General features: G+C 35.8%; 1 protein-coding gene across 2 annotated transcripts in view; it reads right to left on the bottom strand.

The window, feature by feature from the left end:
* The window catches only part of LOC145266710 (cysteine repeat modular protein A-like), a 199,509-nt gene that overhangs the window by 141,899 nt on the left and 31,445 nt on the right, over positions 1–26,165 (bottom strand). For both annotated transcript variants that reach the window (XM_080122634.1, XM_080122635.1), the window contains exons 4-5: positions 24,558–24,719; positions 7,586–7,762 (exon numbers count right to left, since the gene is read on the bottom strand). In XM_080122634.1, the coding sequence (XP_079978760.1) occupies positions 7,586–7,762; positions 24,558–24,719 (339 nt within the window). The remainder of the gene's footprint in view (positions 1–7,585; positions 7,763–24,557; positions 24,720–26,165) is intronic.

Raw genomic sequence — 26,165 nt, 5'->3', positions numbered from 1 at the left:
AAGAAGAAGATCAATTACAACTTAATTCTACCATGTAACTGTTACACTACAGTTTAATCCCCAATGCAGAACGAGCATATGCTACTCCTGACGATTGGATAAATTGCTTTTTTGGAAGTTTGTTCGGATTCCCAAGTTCGACAGAAAGATTCCCGAATTCGACAAGACACACCTGAAGAAGGTCGGAGGTTATATTGACTTAAACATTGTGAAAATATCATTCAAGATTAGAATAAAAGTATGAAAAATCACAATAATACAGATTTGTTGTACTATTACACCTGTGGAATTAAATAAAAATGCAAAGTACATTAGCTTATCTCAATTGTTTTTACAAAATCCCAAGGGACGTTTGTTTGGAATCTTACGGGTGAAAAGGGCTGCTTTAAACTAAGATGAAAACAATTTTTTAAATATTCCGGTAATCTTATCAAGCCTAATAAAATAGATTCTCTTTCCAAGGCTTTATTTCTGATTGCATCACTTAAAAAGTAAAGAAATAAACGGGTTGACTGTAGTTGAGGGCGACACAAAGGCTTCCCTTTTCATTGACTACTACTAGTCAACTACTAGAAAAAGCGCCACTCTCTTTTTCGTGAATTGCTTCATTTACCTTTCATCATCACCATATGATTCTAAATGCTTATTACAAAAGCATAAAATAGCATCTTTTTGAGGCAATCAAAGTTTTAACCTCGATCTTCAAACCCATTAGCAAAGATTATTTATAAAACTCATAAGAATCTTTGTAATTGTGTAATTTTTATTTGTTAGGACATTTCTACTGAAATGTATGTAATTTTTCTGTTGCCTCTACCCCTGTCTCTCTCGCTCTCCATGAATGTTAAACTCACGTTAGCATGCGATCTGTTGTATAAGAAGTGTTTTTGTTTGACTGTATAATGAGTTTCTTTTTGTATATCATTTTTATGTGTAACCTATTTGTATATTATTTTTTTATATGTAACAAGTTTGTATATTATTTTTTATATCTAACTAGTTTGTTTATAATTTATTATGTTAAAAGAATTTATATGATATTTTTCATATGTAACAAGTTTGTATATGATTTTTCATGTGTAACGAGTTTGTATAGGAGTTTTCATGTGTAACAAGTTTGTATATCATTTTTCATGTGTAACGAGGTGTTTTTTTCTATATCATAATCTTTTTAAAATTATATCTGTTAATAATAATAAGATAACATTTGCTGCTAGCAACAAAGATGACTTCTTCTAAAAATATTCTGAGCAGGATAAAGAATTTTCTGAAAGGAATAAAATCGAATTAAACTTTCATTGTGGAAAGAAATGCTTTTACAAGCCATACAAAAAATGATCACTTAGAATGAAATATAGATTTGTCAGATAGAGTGTTAATATTTAGAATTCGATTACATATAACATTTACATTGCAAACTGGTTTCGTTGTTTTCTCTTCCGGCATATCAATCCTTTTCAGGTTATTTAATGCCGAATACGGCAATTTTGAAAAATATGTTTTATGCTTCCATTTACAATTTTTGTTTATATAATACTAGCAGGGATACTCGACGTTATTCGAGTCACAAAACATAAAAGAAATGAAGTTGCGTTTGCACACACACACACACACACACACACCTGCTATACTTAGGATTTTGATGTCTCTATTATATTCCGAGTAAATTTTATTGGAAATTTTGCATTTTCATTTCTTTATAACTTATTTTTTGGCATATGGAGCCACCACGCAGTAGTTGGTAGTCGATCAAAAGTATAATGCAAAACGAATATATCGATTATAATGTGTGTGAGTGGCAGTTAATAAACAAATTAGATATTTTTTGGTTTGGAAGTAAATGCAAATAATGAAAAAAGTCGCGTTTAGTTAAAAAAAATGATGATAACAAATATATAGATTTAAAACAGTAACAAAACAGAACATTCAAAACCACATAGAATTATGTAAATTATTTTCTTTTTGTTTTCTGTTTCAAATATAAATAAGAGAGGTTGAAAACGTTACCATTTCTTATGCATATTTATCGATAAGTCTTATGGCGGAACTACCTGTGTTACCTACGAATGAACTTATCCATAGGCATTAAATACCGGAAGTTTAATATTTTTTTCTATGAAAAGAAAAAGATATTTACTTTGGAAGAAATCGTATTATTACTAAGGGGTTATGAATTAAAACAGGAAATTAAACCTGCAATTACAACTTAATACAATTTTATTTTTGCTTAATGCAAAACTAGTGGGAAATGAATTACAGTGTTCCATCTTTCAGTTGTTCAAAAGATACTAAAAATTTGTTAAACATTTGTACATTCTTTAGTTTTACCAGTCATATGAAAGAAGGACGCTTTGAAACAATAAGTAAAACTACAAATTATACAACAACAACAACAACAAATAAAAAACAACAATAAAAACAACTAGCAAAATTACAAATCCAACAGCAAAATTATTTGAAGACGATAAACACACATATGAAAAACAACAATAATGAAAAACTAGCGAAATTACAAATTCAACAACAACAGCAACAACAAAACAACTAATAAAACTACAGGTTAAACAACATGAAAATCAACTGCAAATGCAAGAATAATTATCTGTTCGTCAACAGCACATGAAAGAATTATTTTCCCAAGTCATAACATTAATACGACATTTTCACAAGACGCTATATGGAATACGATTGACAATGTTTTTTTTTTACATTGGCGTCACTACTTATCAAGGCCAGAATGCCACTAAGGGATAAGGGTTATTGCGTGTACAGTAATCAATGAGATAGTATTGTAGTAATCATTAGTATTGAAGATTTGATAGAGTGTCTTACTTAAGGGGGCGGTTTGTCAGGAGTTTCTTTATGTTGGACTTGAAGACAATCAAGTTGTAGTCAGGTGGGAAACAAGCAAGCGACAGAGAGTTCCACAGGCGTGCAGTTCTAAGAAAGAAGCTTTGCTCATGGAATCTACGTTTGGATTTAGGCACAGATAAAGAGTGGGGAAAATTATTGACAGTAGTTTCAGCCAGACGAGTGTTTCTCATGAAAGATTGGCAACGGGGGGGGGGGGCGAGAGATTGGAGCTCAGACGAGCACTTGCCATGGAAATAACGATAAAACAAAGACAGGCTCGCAACGTCTCTTCTGTGGGAGAGAGGTTGCAGGGAAGAGAAAAGGGCATCCACCAATAAACCACGGTCTATTTTGTACTCTGTCAAGGCAGGATAGGCTGTTTTTAGCAGCTCCTGTCAGATATGGCAGCAGTACTCCATCTTTGGACGTACTTGGCTTTTATACAAATAGAGAATTGTATTAGTAGTGAGATATCTTCTGGAGCGGTAGAAGGATCCCACCATTTTCCCAGCATCCTTGGTAACAGATTCGATGTACATGTTCTATTTCAGATCAGGAGTAAAGGTCAAACCCAGAAGCTTGTCAAAATGTGGAGCCTCTCCAAGACGAGAGCCATCCATTTCAATTGATGCCAGATGGGGATCAGAACGTTGATGATGTAAAGATAGAAGCTTGGTTTTGGATGCATTTAAAGTGACCAACCACCTCTTTCCCCATTGTATTGTACCACGCGCTCAAGATCAGAGGAGAGAGAATCAGAGAGAACTTTGTCATTTACGGCCTTTGATGTGTTGCCTTAGATGGTCGTGTTATCAGCATAGATGTCAACGAATAATTTAAGTATGTGTTTTGGGAGATCAATGATGTAGATCAGGAAGAGAGTTGGGCCCAGGATGGACCCCTGAGGGACTCCAGCATTAATACTGGGGGCCTCTGATTTCTGCCCATCAACCACTACTCTTTTGAACCTATCAGAGAGAAATGATTTAATGATTGAGAAAACATTTCCAGTGATACCGTAGCTGGAAATGTTGTGAAGTAGGCCCTTATGCCATACGTTTTTTGTTTTTTTTACATGGGGGTTACCACTTATCAAGGCCCGAAGGCCACTAAGGGATAAGGGTTATTGCGTGTACTGTAATCAATGAGATAGTATTGTAGTAATCATTAGTATTGGGGGTTTTGATAGAGTGTCTTACATAAGGGGGCGGTTTGTCAGGAGTTTGTTTATGTTGGTTGGACTTGAAGACGTCCAAGTTGTAGTCAGGTGGGAAACAAGCAAGCGACAGAGAGTTCCACGGGCGTGCAGTTCTAAGAAAGAAGCTTTGCTCATGGAATCTACTTTTGGATTTAGGCACAGATAAAGAGTGGGGAAAATTATTGACAGTAGTTTCAGCCAGACGGGTGTTTCTCATGAAAGATTGGCAAGGGGAGGGGACGAGAGATTGGAGCTCAGACGAGCACTTGCAATGGAAATAACGATAAAACAAAGACAGGCTCGCAACGTCTCTTCTGTGGGAGAGAGGTTGCAGGGAAGAGAAAAGGACATCCCCCACTAAGCCACGAAGTCTATTTTGTACTCTGTCAAGGCAGGATAGGCTGCTTTTAGCAGTGCCTGCCCAGATGTGGCAGCAGTACTCCATCCTTGGACGTACTTGGCTTTTATACAAATAGAGAATTGTATTAGTAGTGAGATATCTTCTGGAGCGGTAGAAGGATCCCACCATTTTCCCAGGATCCTTGGCAACAGATTTGATGTACATGTTCCATTTCAGATCAGGAGTAAAGGCCAAACCCAGAAGCTTGTCAAAATATAGAGCCTCCCCAAGACGAGAGCCATCCATTTCAATTGATGCCAGATGGGGATCAGAACGTTGATGATGTAAAGATAGAAGCTTGGTTTTGGATGCATTTAAAGTGACCAACCACCTCTTTCCCCATTGTATTGTACCACGCGCTCAAGATCAGAGGAGAGAGAATCAGAGAGAACTTTGTCATTTACGGCCTTTGATGTGTTGCCATAGATGGTCGTGTCATCAGCATAGATGTCAACGAATGATTTAAGTATGTGTTTTGGGAGATCAATAATGTAGATCAGGAAGAGAGTTGGGCTCAGGATGGACCCCTGAGGGACTCCAGCATTAATACTATGGGCCTCTGATTTCTGCCCATCAACCATACTCTTATGAACCTATCAGAGAGAAATGATTTAATGATTGAGAAAACATTTCCAGTAATACTGTACCTGGAAATGTTGTGAAGTAGGCCTTTATGCCATACCTTATCAAAGGCCTTCGATATGTCAAGAGCAATTGTCCTGGAAAGGAAGCCTTTGTCAAGAGATTCACTAATCCTATGAGATATAACCGCTAGCACATTTGGTGTAGATCTTGCAGAGCGGAAACCATATTGCATGTCACAAAAAAGGTTGTTTCTATTGAGGTGGTTGACTACTTCTTTATTTAATATGGATTCCAACAACTTACTCATGACACACAGGAGACTTATTGGTCTGTACTGAGAGGGAGATGATTTTTCACCTGAATTCTTAAATACAGGGCATACTGATGAGGATTTCCAGGGTGTTGGAAAGCACTTCTCTTTAATGCAACGCTTAAACAATTTTGTATGTATGGGGGCAAGTTCTGGTTAGAGCTTTTTCAGCACTATAACTGGTATGCCGTCAGGGCCAGTTGCTTTACTGGAATTAAGGTTCTTTATTAGCTTGGCGACCTCACGCACAGATATTATATACGGGAAATACGGGGAGTTGATGGTCTTTGTCGCATAGAGTAGAATTAACTGCAAAGTTCTTGGCAAATAGTATGGCCTTGTCTGATGCTGACGAGATGACCTCAGGTCCATTGATAATAGTTGGGATAGAACGCACACTTCTGTTCAGGATCCTATTTGTTATTTGCCAAAACTGGTAGGAACCAAGCCGCTGCTCAGCTACTTTGGATTTGACGGACTGAGCATATAGCTCTCTTGCATCTTTTATTACTCTTTTACAGTGGTTGCTGGCAGTATTGAAAGCAGCTTTAGTCTCAGTATATCTATTACGTTGGTAGCTATGGAAAAAGTGATTACTGTGCGTGATGGCAGCTGCACATTCAGGGGAGAACCATGGCTAGCTGTTAGGATTTTGTTGGAATTTTTTGGACGGTATGAATCGGTCTATGCCTACAATTAACCAGGTCTGATACTATAGAGGACACTTCCTTTTTAAACATGGAATGCAGAGGTAGATCAGATATAAATGTACGGAAGCCATCCCAGTCAGCCATAGAGTATCGATATACAGTACGGTGGAGAGGTACATCTGAAAACTTATTACATTTCATTTTTATCTTAACTGCTACAACAGAGTGGTCGGAGGATTCCAGAGGAGATAGAAAGGAACATGAACATAGCTCATGGGAAGTTGTGAGGAAAAGGTCTAGAAGGCTTGCATACTGACCGGTAGTATCGGGCACACGGATGGGTTCGTGAACAATCTGAGTGAGGTCATAGCCAGTGGCAAAATCATGACAGAACCTCCCCTCGTCATCGAATGTTATCCGAAGGATGAGCAGATAGGATGTGGTCAATTTTCTCAGATATACTCTTAAAGAAAGTAACCGCATTGTTGTTGGGGCGATAGAGGGCAAATATAAATTATGTGGTGTAAGCTAGCACAACCCGGAAGCACATATAAGGTGAATTAGGGTCTTCTCTGGAGATATCCCTACCACATGGAAAGCCATCTTTGATGTAGGCACATATTCCATGCCCATGGCGATCTTGGGGGTCAGATTAAGATGTTAAGTTAGAGTATCCTATGTACCATTTCTACAGAAGATACAAAGACTTATTTAGTATAGACTGTTAGGTCCGACCAGAAAAAGGGTCGTTTGCTATTACGCAAATTAGAGGGAGCTGAACATAATAAATTTGTGGATTTTATTCTTTCATGTAAAACTTCGGAGCTATCTTTCGCCAATAAGGTGGAACTTCTTACAAACTTAATAACCCGAAAGTAACTTTGTTCCCTAAACGATGGAAATGCTTGAATTTGGTGTAAAACGACGAAGATTATTTCCACAACTTATGCGGTCGTTAGTAATAAACACTATGACAATTTAAATTACCAGATCTCAGTGCTGGGTAATACAACTGTTTTAGATCTTTTTCGGGAAGGGGATATAAACTCAAATGATGGGAAATACTCATGCTTGGCAAAATAAATGTGATGATAACAAATGCATAGATTAAAAGCACTAAAACCAAAAGCTTAAAACATTCAAAACAACGTCTCCAGTTTATCATCCTATCTAAAGATAAGTCATGTTAAGACGTTTGAAATTAATACATTTAAAAGAATGAAAGTGTAAAGACATCTACGCATGCGTAGACGATGAAGGCGGCGATAAAGATACGATTAAACCTTAATTACTGCAGAAGATTCTGCTGCATTTCTACCTGAAGGAATGAATCATTTTTCTAAATTTTAGAAATTATTTTTCAGAGAGGTTAGCGATCTAAAAATATAAAATTTATCGGCCTTTGGCTAGCATTTGTTTTTAAATTTTTAGCAAGACATGCAAACATACAAACTTGCAAATATATACATACATATATAATAGATAAAATTTAGTGTTTGATAAATAGCATTTGTAAGAATTAAAAAAAAAATCCGTTTAAAATATTTAGAAGGAGGTGAACAATGAATGTCCGCTCGAAAATTACTTACTTAAATCACACATTGAAACACTGGAAGCTCCTTCATTTACCGAAGTCGTAAAATCCTCTGGACATTTGCTACAACGTTCCTGAATTTCAGCGTTGACATTCTTGTAATATCCTTTAGTACATGGAATACATTCTCTTCTGGATGGACCAATTTCATATCCAGCAAAATTACAATACACTGAAAAGAAAATATTTAGAAATAATAGAAATGATAATGAGTTATCAAAAAATGTCATGGTTAGGGCCACTCTTTTGAAAAATCCTATCGAATTATTGAAAGGTATTTTCCTGACACTTAAATTAAGTATTTCTATCATTATATATATATATATATATATATATATATATATATATATATATATATATATATATATATATATATGATTAATTCATTTAATCACATAAATTAATATACGAAGATAAAATTTTTATTTTATGCGTAAATTTCCAGTACTTAATTCAACAGTGCTCAATACATAAGTAGAGCTTGGTAGTAAGTTATGAAAATATATATGGCAACTAAGCTAAACATAATATTCCGCGTTTCATTATCGTGAGAATTCGTCAGGCTTACGCATAACATGTATTCGTATATTAATTTATGTGATTAAATGAAGTAATCATATATATATATATATATATATATATATATATATATATATATATATATATATATATATAATGCATTATGCATAAGCCTGACGAATTCTCACAAGAATGAAACGCGGAATATTTTGTGTAGCTTAATTGCCATATATATTTTCATAACTATATATATATATATATATATATATATATATATATATATATATATATATATATATATATATATTAGTGTTGGGACGATTAATCGGAATCGTGAATCGGAAAAATCGGAACTTTTTGGGGTATCTGACTCGGAAAAATTGTGTCTTATTTCCGATTCCAAAAACGATTCTTTTAATATTATTCAAACTTAATTTTCCATTGCTTGTACTGATGATAAATCTTTGTTTTGAAACTTTTAGTAAAACTAAATTTTATAGATCATAATAACATCGAAATAAAATCTAATTTTGTTTATTTGCAGGTAACAAAAAAAAAGCTTTAAACTTCGTGATAATTCACTAGGTAAACTCTACAAGAATGCAGTTTATTTCCAAGATATCGAAAAATTGTTTTAATTCAAAGAAATATTTTCTCAGGAAAAATAATATCAAGCTAATTAAATAAAAATACAATATAAAAAAGTGTTGTTTTTAATCTTTAATCTATCCATTTTATGCAATTATTGCTTTTGTCCAGTTAGCTTTTGTCCGGTAGGTTTTTGTCTGGTCCTTACACGGCATTTTAAAAGTATAACAAGGAATGGATAAATTTTTTAAATGAATGTGTGAATTTTAAGGCTTCCGTGTGAAAAACTTTTAGCATCAAATTTTCTTTGATTCCACCGTTATCATTTAGTTATGCTTAGATGTAAGTATTTATAGGCGCCAGATGCCGGCTGGATCCCGATCATACGTTCAAGTATTTTTTCGCATCTACTTGCCAAATATCTAGATGATGCTTTTCCGAGAGTTCACATTTCAAACGAATAGGTAAGTTTTATTTTCTTGGAGCCGCTTTGTCTTACTACCGAAATTATATCTACATTTAAAGTACCCTCCCCCAACGATAGTCAACTTTTTGGGGCGATATTTGTTAACTGACTATTAACAAAATTATTTTAGAAGTAAGGATGAATTTAGGGCAATTATTGAATAAATATCGATTGAAAATAGCTCGTTGTCCAAGAGTCCTTTTAAAAAGCGGCCACCCCTACCCCAAAAATTATATTTTTTAAAATATCTTAAAATGTTAAGGGTTCTTTAAAACCAAATAAAATCGATTTATATAAGTTATGAACACACTTCGTACTATTATGTTTATTGAATATTTTTCCAAAGAAGTGTGAAGAATTAACGTAACGAATATTAGCATTTAATTTTATTATTTATTGCCAACTTGTCTACAGAGAAAAATCACACGAGTCTTTCGCATCTTCTTGCGTGTGTCAGAGAGAGAGAGAGAGAGAGAGAGAGAGAGAGAGAGAGAGAGAGAGAGGGGGGGGAGTAAAGCTAGCAGTTCTTGATTTTTGAATACGAAAATGTCTTTCCGTATTTTTGTGTGATAGAATAAATTGTTTTATTTCTGATGTCGTCACACTGCTCCCCCGCAAAATAACGGAGTTTTTTAAATTTTTATTTTAGCCTTTTACTATTATCATTATTATCGTTCTTTTTTTTACCTGGTCGGCGAAGTAGATATGCGCTCTCGCTCTACACACTATAGCTTTCTGCTCCTGGAGAAATGGTTTTATTCCCACCGTAGTAGACGTAGTATCCTTATTCTTTTCTATCTTTTGCAACCTGTTGAGCGACGAATGCTGTTTCTTTCATGTTATTCAGCAAAGGCATGAGCTCATCAGCTAGTTTTCCTAGTTGTGTAGGAGTTAATTATTTTTGTGAAGCTATCACTGGAGAAATTGTTGCTGGTAAAGCTTGAAGAAACTTGTGCGTCACAATTTCTTCTCCGATGCCTATTTGCTTCGCTATCGACAGTCTCTCTTGCAAGTATGACGATGGCCGGATTGTTATTGTTGTCGTGGATCTTAATTTGTCGAGTAGCTCCGGTTTCGTTCGCTCGTGCGGCTCAATTAGTGCGCGTTTTATCTCTTCATAGTTTTTCGACTCTAGCACTGATATCAGTATTTTTGCAACGACTTTTGCAGGCAGAGATGATATAACTGTGAAGAACTTTGTAGTCGAGGCTGTTATATCATGCAAGTAGAATTGCGCTTCTAAAATAGAAAACCAGCCATTTACTGCAGTTTCCATGAATTCTGGGGGTTTAATGTTTATTTGTTGGGAGCAAGCTTCTTCCAATTTTGTATATATATATATATATTCATATAGGTGCCCGGAAAACTCGTCTCGGGAAAACTCGTCTCGGGAAAATTCGTCTCGGGAAAACTCGTCTCCGGAAAACTCGTCTCCGGAAAACTCGTCCCCTTTCGTTAGATAGGAAAACTGGTCCCTTATTGAATAAATATCGATTGAAAACACATTTTATGATCATTCTTGAAGGAGATATTGCTTTTTAAAATAGACTATAGCCCCCCCTAATATTTTTTAAAAAATTTTTACTTGTTTAATGTTTTCTTTTTTTTTTTTTTTTCTAATAAAATCGATTTTCTAAGTGTCCGTTTTCTACCTAACTGGCTAAGTTCTTAGTGGTTTCACTTATTTTAAAGCGTTTATTATGTTCATACAAAGTTAATTACAATTTTTTTGTGTCTTATTTTAACGATATTTTTTGGAGTCATAAAAACAATAATTAAAAACAAAACCAAAAAATTAAAAAAAACAGGGAGCGATTCGATTTTTCGTTACTTTTTTGTTTTGTTTTTTAATTATAATAGTTTTTTTGTTGTTATGTTTTTGTTTTCTCTCATACCAAATGCACTCATGCGTTATTTAAAATTATAATTTTATCAATTATCAACATTTATTGTCGTCCTGTCAAATTTTGCAAAAATTAACTAATAAATTAAAAACGAAATATTTTTTTGGCGCGAGAGATGCCATGTGCTAACAATCTCTCGTTAACTAATTTGTAATTTTTTAAAATTTTTACTTCGAAATTCTAAAATCAATCATTAAGAGAAAAAGTAATCACTAAATAAATTTATTAATCAATTTTCTTGAAAACCCCGCTATCGTTTATCAAGAATCTTTTTAATTTCATTTTTTGTTGGTTGTTTTTCGGAGGGAGGTATAGTTTTAAACCCCCCCTCTCTCTCCCTCTCTCTAAATTATATTTTAAAAAATATTAAAATTTATTATTTTCTTTTTAAAACCAAATCTCCCTCAGTAATTTCTTTAATTTTCTATTTTTTAGCGATTATCAAGACCCCTAAGATGTGATACCGGACATTATTTCTCGTTCGGGTTTGTATTACTGTACACATAGATTCGAAAAAGTTGTCAAAAAACAAATATATAACAAATAAATGTTATCAAAGGCAAGATAAATTACTTTTCTACCAAACTGGATATAATTTTCGTGTTTTTATTTAATTTAACATGTTTATTCAGCTCAAAAAGCATACAGTGTTTACCGATGTATTGGAAAATTCAAAATGGCGGCCGACTCTCTCTTTAACATGGTAAGTTCGGGAAAAGGTGTTATAAATAATAAACTAGACAAAATACTATTAAAAAACCACCGAATATATGTCAAGTTATGTCACGGTAACATATATTGAAAAGGTATTATAAATAATAAACTAGACAAAATACTGTTAGAAACTCGCTCAATATATGTTACTCTGACATAAGTTGACATATATTCGGTTGTTTTTTGACAGTATTTTGTCTAGTTTATTATTTATAACACCTTTTCCCGAACTTACCGTGTTTAAGAGAGAGTCGGCCGCCATTTTGAATTTTCCAATACATCGGTAAACACTGCATGTTTTTCGAGCTGAATAAACATGTTAAATTGAATAAAAACACGAGAATTATATCCAGTTTGGTAGAAAAGTAACTTATCGGGTAACCCAACTTATCTTGCCTTTGATAACATTTATTTGTTATATATTTGTTTTTTTAACTACTTTTTCGAATCTATGTGTACAGTAATACAAACCCAAATTTTAATATTTTTTAAAATATAATTTAGAGAGGGGGGGGTAAAACTATATCTCCCTCCGAAAAACAACCAACAAAAAATGAAATTAAAAAGATTCTTGATAAATGATAGCGGAGTTTTCAATAAAATTGATTAATAAATTTATTTAGTGATTACTTTTTCTCTGAATGATTGATTTTAGAATTTTAAAGTAAAAATTTAAAAAATTAAAAATTAGTTAACGAGAGATTGTTAGCACATGGCATCTCTCGCGCCAAAAAAATATTTCGCTTTTAATTTATTAGTTAATTTTTGCAAAATTTGACAGGACGACAATAAATGTTGATAATTGATAAAATTATAATTTTAAATAACGCATGAGTGCATTTGGTATGAGAGAAAACAAAAACATAACAAAAAACTATCATAATTAAAAAACCAAAACAAAAAAGTAACGCTTCCAGTTTTTACTTTTTTTGTTTTGTTTTTTATTACTGTTTTTATGACTCCAAAAAAACATCGTTAAAATAAGAAACAAAAAAATTGTAATTAACTTTGTATGAACATAATAAACGCTTTAAAATAAGTGAAACCACTAAGAACTTAGCCAGTTAGGTAGAAAACGGGCAATCGATTTTATTTAAAAAAAAAAAAAACATTAAACAAATAAAAATATTTTTTTAAAAATATTAGGGGGGGGCTATAGTCTATTTTAAAAAGCAATATCTCCTTCAAGAACGATCATAAAATCGATATTTATTCAATAAGGGACCAGTTTTCCTACCTAGCGAAAGGGGACGAGTTTTCCGGAGACGAGTTTTCCCGAGACGAGTTTTCCCGAGACGAGTTTTCCTAAATTCATATATATATATATATATATATATATATATATATATATATATATATATATATTGACAAGAAAAGTATTTTGCTGTATTGATTTAAAGGAAACTTTTTTATAAAGTCTGTATAAAGGTTTTTTTTTAGTGTATTTTTGGGAAGTTACTTTCGTAGAAATATATTTTCAGTACAAATTAAAAAAATTAGGACTTATCACGGCATCCACTTAAAAAGAGATAAACCGTGTTGAAATTTATCGCACGTGTCTGTACTTTTTCATTTTTTTTTTAGGGGGGGGTGTTCCAATTCATTGTCCAGTAGCGTGGCGCCGGAATTCTTATTTTTTTTTGGAGGGGGGGGGGGTTAGTTGTTAAAAGAAATATAAGATTTCGTTTGTCGGGGTCACCATTGTTACGTTTATCGAATAATATTCCAAAGAACCCTGAAGAATTAACGTAATTTTATTGTTTTACCAACTTGTCTACAGAGCAAACGTATCCTTCGCATCTTCTTGTGTGTGTGTGTGAGAGAGAGAGAGAGAGAGAGAGAATTTCCGAGTTTGAGAACGCAAAACAATACAATTAGTATATGAATTTTTTTAAATTAGAGTGAGGGATGGGGGCCTTCTTCTTAAAACAATATCGCCCGTAAAGACTGTTCTAAAATTAATTTTCAGTCGATATTTATTCGATGTATATTAAATAATTGCCCCTTTTTCTAAGGTGGCCTAAATGGCCGTTTTTCCGTTGCCCTTTCTTCCATTGCCCAATTTTCCTAAGTTCATAAATTTAACGTAAAATGATCACCCGTTTCCGGGCCATTCTAGTTGTTTTAAAGCAGTTAACTAAATTTTTTATCACTCATTCAGTGTCCTTGCAATGCTGATGTGTACACTATCACATATATACTCACAGACTGTCATCGATGCATACTCCAATGCAGACCCACGGGATGCCATCAGACACCGTTCGAAGAAGAATCTCAGATGGAGAAAAATGCGATGATGATGATGATGATGATGTGTATAAAAAATATTAGTTTTTACTTGGTGTAAAGCAATACTCTATAAAGAATAGAGCTCTCTCCGTAGCACGGAAAATATGTAAATAAAGAAATTACACTGTGTAATAATATCCTCTAATGAAGAGATAACCGAAAGAATAAAGTATTTGTGATAGCTAAACAGTTAGCAAAAATAAATAGGATATAATTGGAGAGATGGGCATTCGAATTGATATAAGTGTGCCGAGCATGCATGTAAGTGCACAAACGCATGAGTCAGGCCTAGCTGGGGTGAAAAGCGAACCTGGGACCTTTTGATTGCAAATAAAGTCTACTAATGAACTACATCCATCTTACCCCATAGGGATGATTTAGTTTCTCCCAACGGCTATAAAAAATCAAGCCGATAAGTCATTCAGGGCAGTTGAAATACATTGCGCTGATAACATGTCTCAAGTTACTGCATTTCGTATGGTGGCGTTTCAATTCAGCGAGATTGTTCAGTGTTGCTTGGGAATGTAGTGTATCGATACAACAGTATTGTTTGATCAACGTAATTTTGGCTGAACTACGCAGGCTTGTGGTCCTGCTTGGCGGTGTATCGGATCAATGCCTGCAATGTGTATTCATTGCTGGATTGCTGGAGCATGCAGAAGACTTGTTACGAGCATCCTTCCAGATAGAAAACCTAGATCTATCACACATGCTGGTGCGCGCTTGTGCCATTTTAAAGAAGTGCACAGGGGTTCCAGAGCAAGCTTCATTAGATGCACGGTCAACACAAATTACACCTTCATGGCAGTGTTACAAGTGTAATGGACTCAATCATGGAGCAAGCGATTGCCTACTGGATAGTACGACGGGAAGAGATGTTGGTGTCAAGCCTCAAAAACCTATCACGTGTTACTGATGTCAACAACAAAGGCACATTGCTCGATTTTGACCGGAAAACGAGTAAGGGGACAAGAATATTTCATTATCTTTATATGCGGATTCCCATTAATGAAAACAACACAACGCGTACACGTGGTTTACAGACATCTTATTTATTCTCGCGCCAACATCTCCAATACAGGTCCGTCACCACCAAGGGATATTACTCTCGTGGAGTAACCTGAGATTAGTTCCTCATGCAACATCTTTCCCTTTTAAGACAACAAAGAAAAAAGATCCACTAACAAAAACACAAAATAAGAGAAATACAAAAACAAAATAATGTTTTGTCCTTGTAACCTAGGCTTTCATTGGGCTGACTACCCTCCGGCCTAACAGGGATTATTCTGCCCTTTTCACTTGGACTCAATTAGTTCGTATAGTCTTTGAATCTAGCCGGATTCCTTACTAGTCTCCCTGAACGTGTCATCTTCATTCCTTCAGTATTTTGGTTTGCTGGGGATGGTGTCGCCGGCCTCATTCCTTCTCTTCTATTACTTTCGAGCCGAGGTGTTTGCGAATTACAAACCCCTTCTGTACTTGGCAGTTCAGTTAGTGGTGCCTCTTCGCTAGGCCTTTGGTATGCCTGAGGGATCAATGATGGTGATGGGAGTGCTTCTGCTGTTTTTTTAAATACACACAATTACGTCTGAACAACTCCCCATCAACTTTGACATGTTATGACCTCTCATCCAGTCTCTGCCACACAACTGCCTTCTTCCACTCTCGCTGACCTTTTATGTGTGGTTTAATACGTACCACATCTCCATGTTGCACTGGCTGAAGTGGTTTTACTTTCCGGTTGAAATAATGCTTTTGCTTTCTGCTGTCCCACTTAACTGTTTTTCTTAGATTTTTGTGTAGTTCTGGTCTGAGTAGGTCCTCTCTGGTTGGAAGAAGTGTCTTTGTTCTTCTTGACATTAGCTTCTGCACAGGTGATAAGTGACCCTTGGCTGGCGTATTCCTGTGATCCAGCATCGCTAGGTATGGGTCAGCCTTATCTTCCATTGATTTCTGGAAAAGGTTCTTTGCCATCTTTACAGCAGATTCTACTTTTCCATTTGCCTTGCTATTGTAAGGACTGACGGGTGTATGTGCAAAATACCACTTTCTTGCAAAGGTGGAGAATTCTTGACTACTAAACTGTGGTCCATTATCAGTGACCACCTGATCTGGTATCCCATTAGTGATCACCGTACTAGCTTGTGTAGTCGGGAGATGGTCAATTTCCCAGAAATTACTCATACAATCAACGGTGCAGCGATAGTCCCTATCTGCAAAGGTGTGTGGAGTGCAATTTTTCTTTTAACACTGCTTGCTGTGTTGTTGGTACTACTACTCGGTTTCCTCTGAATATTAATTCAGCTTGTACCGTCATTTCATTCCGCATGCTGAAATATGGTCTCACCTCCGGGTCAAGATGTACTTTGTCTTCTGGCCATCCTTCCACAATTACTTGCTGTAACATCTGCATACATCTGTCTTCTTTTGTGGCTGAGTGCAATTCGAGCAACCTTCCCTCAGTTACTGGAATATATTCTGTTTCCTGGACACCATCATCATCATCATCGATACATTCATTGCTCATTCCATGAATGTATGTCCTTGATAATGTGTCTACTGGGAACATCTTATCAGGATGTTATAGAACAATCACATTGTAAACTTGCAACCGCATTAACATATTTTGCAGTCGCTTTGGGTATTTCCCCAATTCTTTTTTCATTATTGCTTCCAATGATTTATGATCAGTCAGTACTGTAACTTATTGACCAAATGTGTATTGGTGAAACCGTTCACAGGCATAAACCACTGCAATAGTTCTTTCTCAATCTGTGCATATCGGGTTTCTGTGTCTGTAAGTGCTTGGCTAATATATGCTAAGGGTTGACCTTCTTGTAGCAATGCAGTCCCCATTCCTTTCTCACTTGCATCACATTGAACGACCAATGGTTTGTTGGGGTCATAGTATCTCAATACTGGTTCTTCACTCACCAACCTTTTGATTTTCTCAAAAGCTTCTTCATGGATCTGTGACCATGGCACATCCGCCTTTGTTAAGTTGCGAATTGGAGACATCACGTCAGAGATATGGGGCAGAAACTTTACCAAATAATTCACGAATCCTCCCAATCGTTGCACTCCCTTAATGTCTGTTGGCCGTGGCATATCTTTTATGGCTTTTATTTTCTCAGGATCTGGAAGTAAACCCTCACTGGTTATCCTGTGACCCAGAAATGATACAGATGTTTGCTGTAAATTCATTTTCTCAGCATTCAATCGCATCCCACGATCACGACATCTTTGCAACAGCCTTCTGAGTTGTCTATCATGGTCTTCTGTTGCTTCTTCCATCATTTTACCAATCCTGACCACTAGAAGATCGTCTGCTTTGTTGATGATTCCTTTCAAATCGGCCACATTATTATATAGTTCTCTTTGAAATATTTCCGGGGCTGGAGCAATTCCAAATGGTAAAACCTTCCATCGAAACCGACCATATGGAGTGGTAAAAGTAGTCAAGCGACTGCTGGCTTCATCTAACTTCAGGTACCAAAATCCATCCCTTAGATCAAGAGTTGAGAAAATTTTGCTATCAGCAAGTTCTGGGAGGAGATCGTCCAGTACTGGAAATGCCCCCGTTTAAGAGCCTTATCTAATGGTCTGGGGTCAATACATATCCGTAACTTTTCATTTTTTTTTTGATTATCAGTGATAAGGCACTTACCCATGCTGTTGGCTCGTTCACTGGTTCAATTACCTTCTTTTTGACCAGTCTTTCTAATTTGGCTTTCACTTTTCCCTTGATAGCCACTAGTATTCTTCAAGCCGCTGCAACATGTGGTGTTACGTTGGGGTTCACCTCCAGATGAACCTCTCCAGGTAACGTACCCAATTCTTCCTGGAATACATCCTGAAATTCGGATATGATGCTCTCCGGGTGCTGGCTGCTGTCTGTTTGAGATATGTTTGTATCCCTCTTAAATTTATCATTGTTCACACTAATGAATGCCATTTGCTGGATGGCATTCGCTCCAAGTAGTGGATGGAAGTCTTCCTTTACAATGACAAACTTCACTGCATACTTGAGCCCGGTTTTGGGTTTATCATTTTTATCCGACGTTCTCCTAACGGTTTCATTTGTGACCCGTTCCACATGACAAGGGTTTTATTGGACTGCTCAAGTGTTTTTCCCGCCACATGTTTCTCGTTCAGGATGTTTACTGAGGCTCCACTATCTAGCTGAAAAACAACTGGCTTTCCTTTGACCATCATTTCTGCCTTTATCACTTCAGGTCTGATTGAATTGATTCCTTCTTTCGTGGTCACACTGTCCACGTGTCCATAGTCCAAACCATCATTACTGCTATTGCTATCATCTTGTTTCCCAACAAACCGAATATTCTTTTTCCTTGATTTGCATCTTTTTGCAAAGTGGTGCTTTCCATTGCATTTCAAACACGTCTTCCCAAAAGCTGGACAAAACTCTTTTCCGGGTTCATGTTGCAATGCACACGCCCTACACCATCTGTTACTTTCTGTGGTTGTTGGCCTTCCCTTAGGCTTCAAGTCCACTCTGTTAACTGCCTCGGGTCTCAGAATTATCGACTGTAGCGTTGCATTTTCCGATAGTTTGCATATGTCTATGCATCTTTGTAAGTCCAACTGTCTCATTTTAAGCAGTTCCGCTTGGGTGTGGGGGTTATATACTCCAAGAATTATCTGGTCTCATAGTATGGAAGAGACGCAATTCTCACAGAAATTGCATGTCTTTATCAACGTACGGAGTGCTGTGATAAATGCTTCCACTGTTTCACCTTCTCCCCGTTTTCTTGTGTGGAAGATATATCGTTTGTATGTCTCATTAATTTCTCCAATGGCATACTTATCGAACGCTTGGAGAATTTCATTGGGTGTTCTCTCTTCTTCCAGAGTCCGAAATTGAAATCCATAATATACTTTTAACGCTTCGTCTCCGAGTGTATGCAGCAACATCGCCGTTTGGTATGGCATTGGCTGTCTCGCTAGATACGTGATGATAGCATAGTTATTCCATCTTAATTTAAACAGCTTCCAGTTCACTGACAGATTATTTTCCATACACAGGGTGTTTGGGGGTTGTATCCCCGCCACTGGTCTATTTTCCATTCCATGTTAAGTTCGGACACTTTTTTTCCGATACAATCTTGTGTTTTATGGCCGATTAAATTGGTTTAAACTTCTTTTTTCATATTATTTAAACGCAAATAGATTACAATGGCCAGATAAAGCAAAACAAACCTTTTTGCGTGTGTGTGTCCGCGCGCAATGTAAAACAATAAATCAAACATTACTTATCTTCGTTTATTTTTCTTACAATACATTTTCCATTATGTATTCTCCTTTGAAACTCTGTTCATCCCACCGTTGCCACCATGTTTCATTATCTTTACATGCGGATTCCCATTAATGAAAACAACACAACGCGTACCCGTGGTTTACAGGCATCTTATTTATTCTCACGCCAACATCTCCAATACAGGTCCGTCACCGCCAAGGAACATTACTCTAGCAGTGTAACCTGAGATTAGTTCCTCATGCAACAAAGAATTCAACACCAATCTCATCCCCCAAATTGGTGTAAATTGTGCATTGCCGATTATCACTGTTCGCATCAATGGACTACCGCATATATCTCTAGTGGATACTGGATGCACACAGTCACTGGTCTGCAAGGTGTGTTGCAAGGAATAGACGATGAAAGTGATCCCGGTGCTCACAGCAGATGCAAGCACACTTAGCTGCTGTGGAATAGGAATAGTACAAGTGAACCGTGGTGCAACGCGGAGCATTAGCATAGAAGTCTTAGTTGTGGATGGATATTTACTGGGATTTGATTTATTGCTTGGGCTGGACACAAGGAGTAGTTGTGTCTAGTGAAGGTAAGATGACTTTCCAACATTGCACCACATTTGTTATGTAACATTCACGTCGAGACTTTTATTTCCCATAGCTTATACTAAACAAAGCAGATTATCTGTCTGTTATGCTACATCATCAGATTACAACATTTCTTGTGAACAACCCATTTGGAATCTCTGAACATTGATTCTTAGATGAAAATGAAAAGCAACGGACTTAGACCGCCCCCGAATGACTTATTGGCTTGGGTGTTTTTATAGCCGTTGGGCGAAACTAAATCGTTGCTTTGAGGTAAGACGGATGTAGTTCACTATTAGACTTGCAATCGAAAAGTCTTAAGTTTGCTTTTCAGGTAGACCCGAATCATATGCTTGTGTGCTTCCGTGCATGCTCGGCACTCTCCTTCCTGATCTCCAGATCACACAAATGACAATGCTGGCCAGGTCGTTTCCTCCTGGTACTTAGCTTTAAAGATACAGGCTCAGAAACTTCCTCTGTGGTGCCTGCGTCTACTGTATCATTGAAGTCTTCTTGCTCTAGATCATTGGGTGCATCATCTTCTGAGGATCTTTCTTCATCTGGTTATTCATACAGCAGTGGGGCTTTGTCATCTGACGAGTTAAGTTTGTCACTGATTACACAATTATGTTGGCATACTAAGTACATATCCTTTATGTGGTATGGTGTTCCATCAACTGAGGCCGAGTGTTCCCTATTTATTTTTATCACTGTTTCTGTACCGAACTGCATCGTACATCTTCCCTGTGGATTCTTCACCCAAATCGCATCTCTTTGTATTCAATTTTCACCCCAAACAAGGCCCAGTGCCACTTTGAAGTAGGGGGCTACTATCGGGGACATAATTTGCAAAGGCATTATGAAGGGAGATAAGTAGAAAGATGTTTGTTCACATTACACTTGAACTTCTGCATATTAGTACAGTTGGGAAAGCAGAATCATGGAAGGGAGTTCCAAAGACTTGAAGTTCTGAGGAAAAAAACTATTGGAGTAAAAGACTTTCAATACCTAGGGATCTCAACTGTAAAGTTGCTTGTCGGGTTTGTCGGCGGTAATCACGTCAAGGAGATACAAGTGTTTGCAGTTTGTCAGAGCATTCACCATTAAAGTATTTATAGAATAGGCAGAGGGATGTGTTCATTTGTTTTTCTCCTCATGCCTATTATAGAGAGTGGTGTCATCGGCAAATATATCCATCTCCGAAACAATTTTATCAGGGAGGTCATTTATGAATATCAGGAATAATAAAGATCCAAGGATAGACCCCTGAGGTACTCCTACATTTATATCATATTGTTTAGATGTACGACAGTCGAGGACTACTTGGATTTTCTCTTACTTAAGAATTTAATTACATTATGTATTCTTCCAGTGATACCATATTTAATTACATTATGTATTCTTCCAGTGATACCATATGATATAATTTTCCTAAGAAGACCATCGTGCCATACCCTGTCAAAAACCTTACATATATCAAGGGTTACCGCTCTACCCTCCCCTGTTTTGTCCAGTGAACGGTATATAGGTTCAGAGACTACAGTTAAGATATCTGCTGTTGAACGGTTGCCTAAATCCATATTGTTTGTCGGTCAGGAGTTTAGTAGCTGTTAGTTGTTGAACTAGGGCTTGATTAACTAAGGACTCAAATATTTTGGCGAAAACCGGAAGGAGGCTAATGGGGTGATAATTTAGTGGGTCAGTTCTTTCACCAGAATTCTTGAAGACTTGTACCACAGAAGCAGTTTTCCAGCAGTCGGGAAAGCAAGATTCATTAAGGCATTTATTGTAAAGGTTGGAGAGAACTGAAGCAACCTCAGCAGAGCATCTCCCTCTTTGTATATATTAGCAACTGTAGTGTCTGGAACCATCACTTAAACGATACCCTTGAAACAGATCTTATATGTGTAAAGCATATTTGCAAGTACCGTCATGGCCGTCTTCTCGTCCTTGGGCGTGACATTGCCCCGTACACTGCTTCTAAGATCGTGCACGTTGTTCATGTCGCAATGCACTGTATTGTGCGATGAGACCTCTCAATTATTCTATTTCCGAAGTTAATTTGCGTACCGTTAACGGCCATTGTTATCTTGCGTGTTCTCAGCATTATGAGTTTATTCAATTTCTTCCAGGTATTTAAATTTATTATCGAAAGGTCTGAACGCGAATCGAGTTGCATTTTTATTTCTTTATCATTAATTTTTATAGTCACATATTTTCGAAATTCTTCTCATCTCCGCCAAACACTCAGAATTTGTGCTTAATTTTATTTCTGCAATGAGTCTTATTTTGTGTCCTATTTTTTTTTTTACATATTAAAATTTTTCTTGATAAATATAGACAGTCCTTAACCCAATGCAAAGTATCACATCGATTACACGGAGCCATTGTCGTAATGCTTAGTTCCAGACAGTATTAAAGTCACAGTGTTTTTATATTATTATTATTAGTATTATTATTATTATTATTATTATTTATTTATTTATTTATTTAGATGCTAAAGAACAAACGTACACGTATATTTGTTTTCGGTAGAAAACTATCCCTATGTGAATTTAATAATAATAATAATAATAATAATAATAATAATAATAATAATAATAATAATAATATATACATATATATATATATATATATATATATAATATAAAATCTTCTCATTGAAAATTTATTCATATTTAAAAAAAAAAAAACATGATAAGCCTATAAGAAAAATATACAAAATTTTAATTATCCGATAAAGAGTACAAATAAACAAGAAAACCCTTATTCCATGGAGTTTCGAGGAATGCAATTCATATCATCAGAGGGAAGAAGTTTACAAGATATACAATAAATTTTGCAGGTTAATGTATTAAAGGATGCAAACAATATGAAAGTAACCATATTTTCATCAAAAAGTTATTTACCAATTATTGACAGTTTATAGGGATTCAATGAGATTAAAAAATAAGAAACGAGGAAAGGGGAGAAAGGGATCCAAAACCCAATAAAAAAAAAAACGATAAAATTCAGAAAAGGAAAAATCCGAAATGAGTCCATTAAAAATTCATAGGTTATCCATTAGAAAACAGAATTATAAATGTCCATGGTAAAATACAGCTTCCAGAAAAATCATTCGTTAATGAAAAGTGAAGTTCATTTCTTTTTATATAACGTTTTTTTTTAGATATGAATAAGGAAAATTGAAGCGATAAAGTGGTGATTCAAAATGAAATTGTAAAATGGGTTGGTAGGTGAAAGAGAAGAAAAACGAAAAAAATAAATAAGAACAGAGAAGAGGAAAAATATTGGGAAGTTGAAAAAAGAGGGGAAAAAGAGAGATACACATAGTTAAGGGAGGATGAGAGTCAGTTTTGGGAAAGAAACTTTGTTCATGGAATTCGTGTTTAGGTTTAGGAACCGATAGAGAATGAGGGAATTTATTGAGAGTGATTTGGGCTAGATGAGTTTGTGTGTGTGTGTGTGTGTGTGTGTGTGTGTGTGTGTGTGTGTGTGTGTGTGTGTGTGTGTGTGTGTGTGTGAAAGATTGGCGAGGTGGACCATAGATTGGAGCTCAGTCGAATACTTGCCATGAAAATGGTGATAGAGTAGAGACAGGATCGCAACGTCTTTTCTGTGGAAAAGAGGTTGCAGAGAAGAGAAAAGGGTCATCGCCTATTAGATTACGAAGTCTGTTTTGAACGCTGTCAAGGCAGGATAGGGTGCTTTGAGCAGTTCCTGCTCAGATTGGGCAACAGAACTCAATGCTAGGACATACTTGGCTCTTATACGGGTAGAGAATTGCTTCTAGTGAGATATCTACTATTGCGATAGAATAATCGAAACATTTTACCAACAGATTTGGCAACAGATTTGATGTATGTGCTTCATTTCAGGCCAGGAGTGAAGGTCAAACCAAGAAGTTTGTCTAAACATAAAGTGTCCTTATAGCGAGAGCCGTTCACTTCAACAGCGGCCAGATGTGAGTCCGAGCGTTGATGATGGAAAGAGAGATGCTTGGTGTTCGATGCATTAAAATTAACCAGCCACCCTTTTCCCTGTGTTACCGCGTGTTCAATATACAAGAAGAGAGAATCAGAGAGATATTGGTCATTTCTGCTCCTGAAGTTTTATTTATTCAAAAGAAACCCACTAAAGTAGTTGCCTAATTTACATATTCAATTAAAGAAAATCTATTTTTTAATAATTTGCTTCGTGTTATTAATCGATTTTAGTAATAGAGTCGGTTAATTGTTGTATTTAGAAATATTATTTAAAGTTGTTTTATTTTACTTTAATTTATTTTTAATTATTTGCTAAAGCCAACATAAATAAAGTTACTTCCGTTTATTTAAAAAAGATTTATGAATAAAATTCAAATCTAATTCAGCAAAACGCGGCACACAACTGTTAACAGAGGAATATTTAAAGAGGACCAAAGAAATGTATGTATGTGTGTGTGTGTGTGTGTGTGTGTGTGTGTGTGTGTTTGTACGTGTGTATATTTTAATCGCAAAACACTTACGACTTTGCCTCCTGATTGAATTAGGAATTTTCCAATGAATGACTTGAGACTAAAGTTTTTGATATTTTTAATAGTTTTAAATTTTGAAAAAAAAAATTAAGATAATGAATCTTATACTTACATATACAGTCTGTTGGGCTTTTTGATTGTGTCGATAATGTTGTATAATTTTCTGGACATTTAAAGCACAAGCCTGTGGTGACACGCGGCTGAAAATAACCTTGCAGACAATCTTCGCATACATTGATTTCATCGTTTCGGAATTTTCCAGCTGGACAATTTCCTGTGAATAAGAAAGATATACATTAGACAAATGGGCAAACGCTTACTATGTATTTAGGCAAATCATATATAAATGCTTAATATGTGTTTAGATAAATCATATATAAACGCTTAATATATGTTTAGACACATCATATATAAACGCTTACTATGTGTGTAGACAACCATATATAAACGCTTAATATGTGTTTAGACAAACCATAAACGCTTAATATGTTTTTAGATAATTCATATATAAACATTTACTATGTGTTGCAACTTCAATAGAGTTAGGCCTAGCATGAGGACTGAAAGACCGTTTTTAAAAAACGTTAGGTCACAAAATATTTCATCATAACTAAAAACATCACCTGATATGACAAAAATTATATAAAAATGGAACATACAGAATATATATTACTCTCACTTAATGCTAAGTTGTAGTCCCCTGGTCTCGGTCTATTTGTTCTGAAAAAAGTGGTAGTAGGAAGGCAGGCTCAAACCCATACCGCAAAAGAGGAAAAGAACGGGGAAAACCTGACGTCTTTGCTGTTACGGCCACCGCCAAAACGGAAGTGACATAGGTTTAAATTAAGGCTAAACATTCGAAAGGAGAGGATGACTTTCGAAAATATCGGCAAAAGGCGACCCCACCTCGTAGAAAAGTGCGCAGTTGAAGGTGAAGATATTAATGTTTTTAGCTAATTTTTCGGTATTTGTCGTTTGAAAGGTCGAACTTCAAAGTAAAAACGTCGCATCTGTCGAAAGTTTTAAGCAGACATGCAAACATACATACATACATACATACATACATTTATATATTGGTAACTAAACATTTTCGACCCACGCCGATTAAAAAGCTTGGCCTATCTCTGAATACCCTTAATGTAAAATTTCAAATGTTTAGGCCAGAAATTGTCTGAGTAATTTGGTAGAGACCAGAGAGGTCAAATTTTTTAAAACATTGACCCCTATTATGACCCCTTAACATTTATTGTTTTGGGCTCAAATCAAGTTATTAAGTTAAATTCATGTGCAAGGAATCTATGTCTAAAATTTTAATTGTTTATACCCAAAATTCGTGGAGGAGTTCGGTAGAGTTCTCAAAGGTCGAATCATTGAACTTTGACCCCTTAACAGCCAAATTTCTGGCCGAAGGCGGATTTCAAAGATGTTCCCGCATTTCAGTAACCTGTGTATCAAATTTCAAGTTTGTAGACTTAAAATTGACAGAGTTATTGCGTAGGGAAATGTACACAGACACTTCCCTTATATATATATAATATTTTTTTTTTTTTTTAAACAGTAATCTACGTACACGCGTGTTTCGAGAACTCTCATCAGCGTAGCTCAACTGTTTCTAGGGATCGAACTTCAGACTATGTTTCTGCAGTCCGGCGCCTTAGCCGTTAGGCCACGAAACCTAAATGAATTTAGAAATAGTCGTTAATTTATAAATGAACATCAT

Source organism: Euprymna scolopes, chromosome 41 (assembly GCF_053919585.1).
Source record: "Euprymna scolopes isolate OS-2025 chromosome 41, ASM5391958v1, whole genome shotgun sequence".
Lineage (NCBI taxonomy): Eukaryota > Metazoa > Mollusca > Cephalopoda > Sepiida > Sepiolidae > Euprymna > Euprymna scolopes.
The sequence above is the reverse complement of the archived record's forward strand: the minus strand, read 5'-3'. Positions and strand labels throughout refer to the sequence as shown.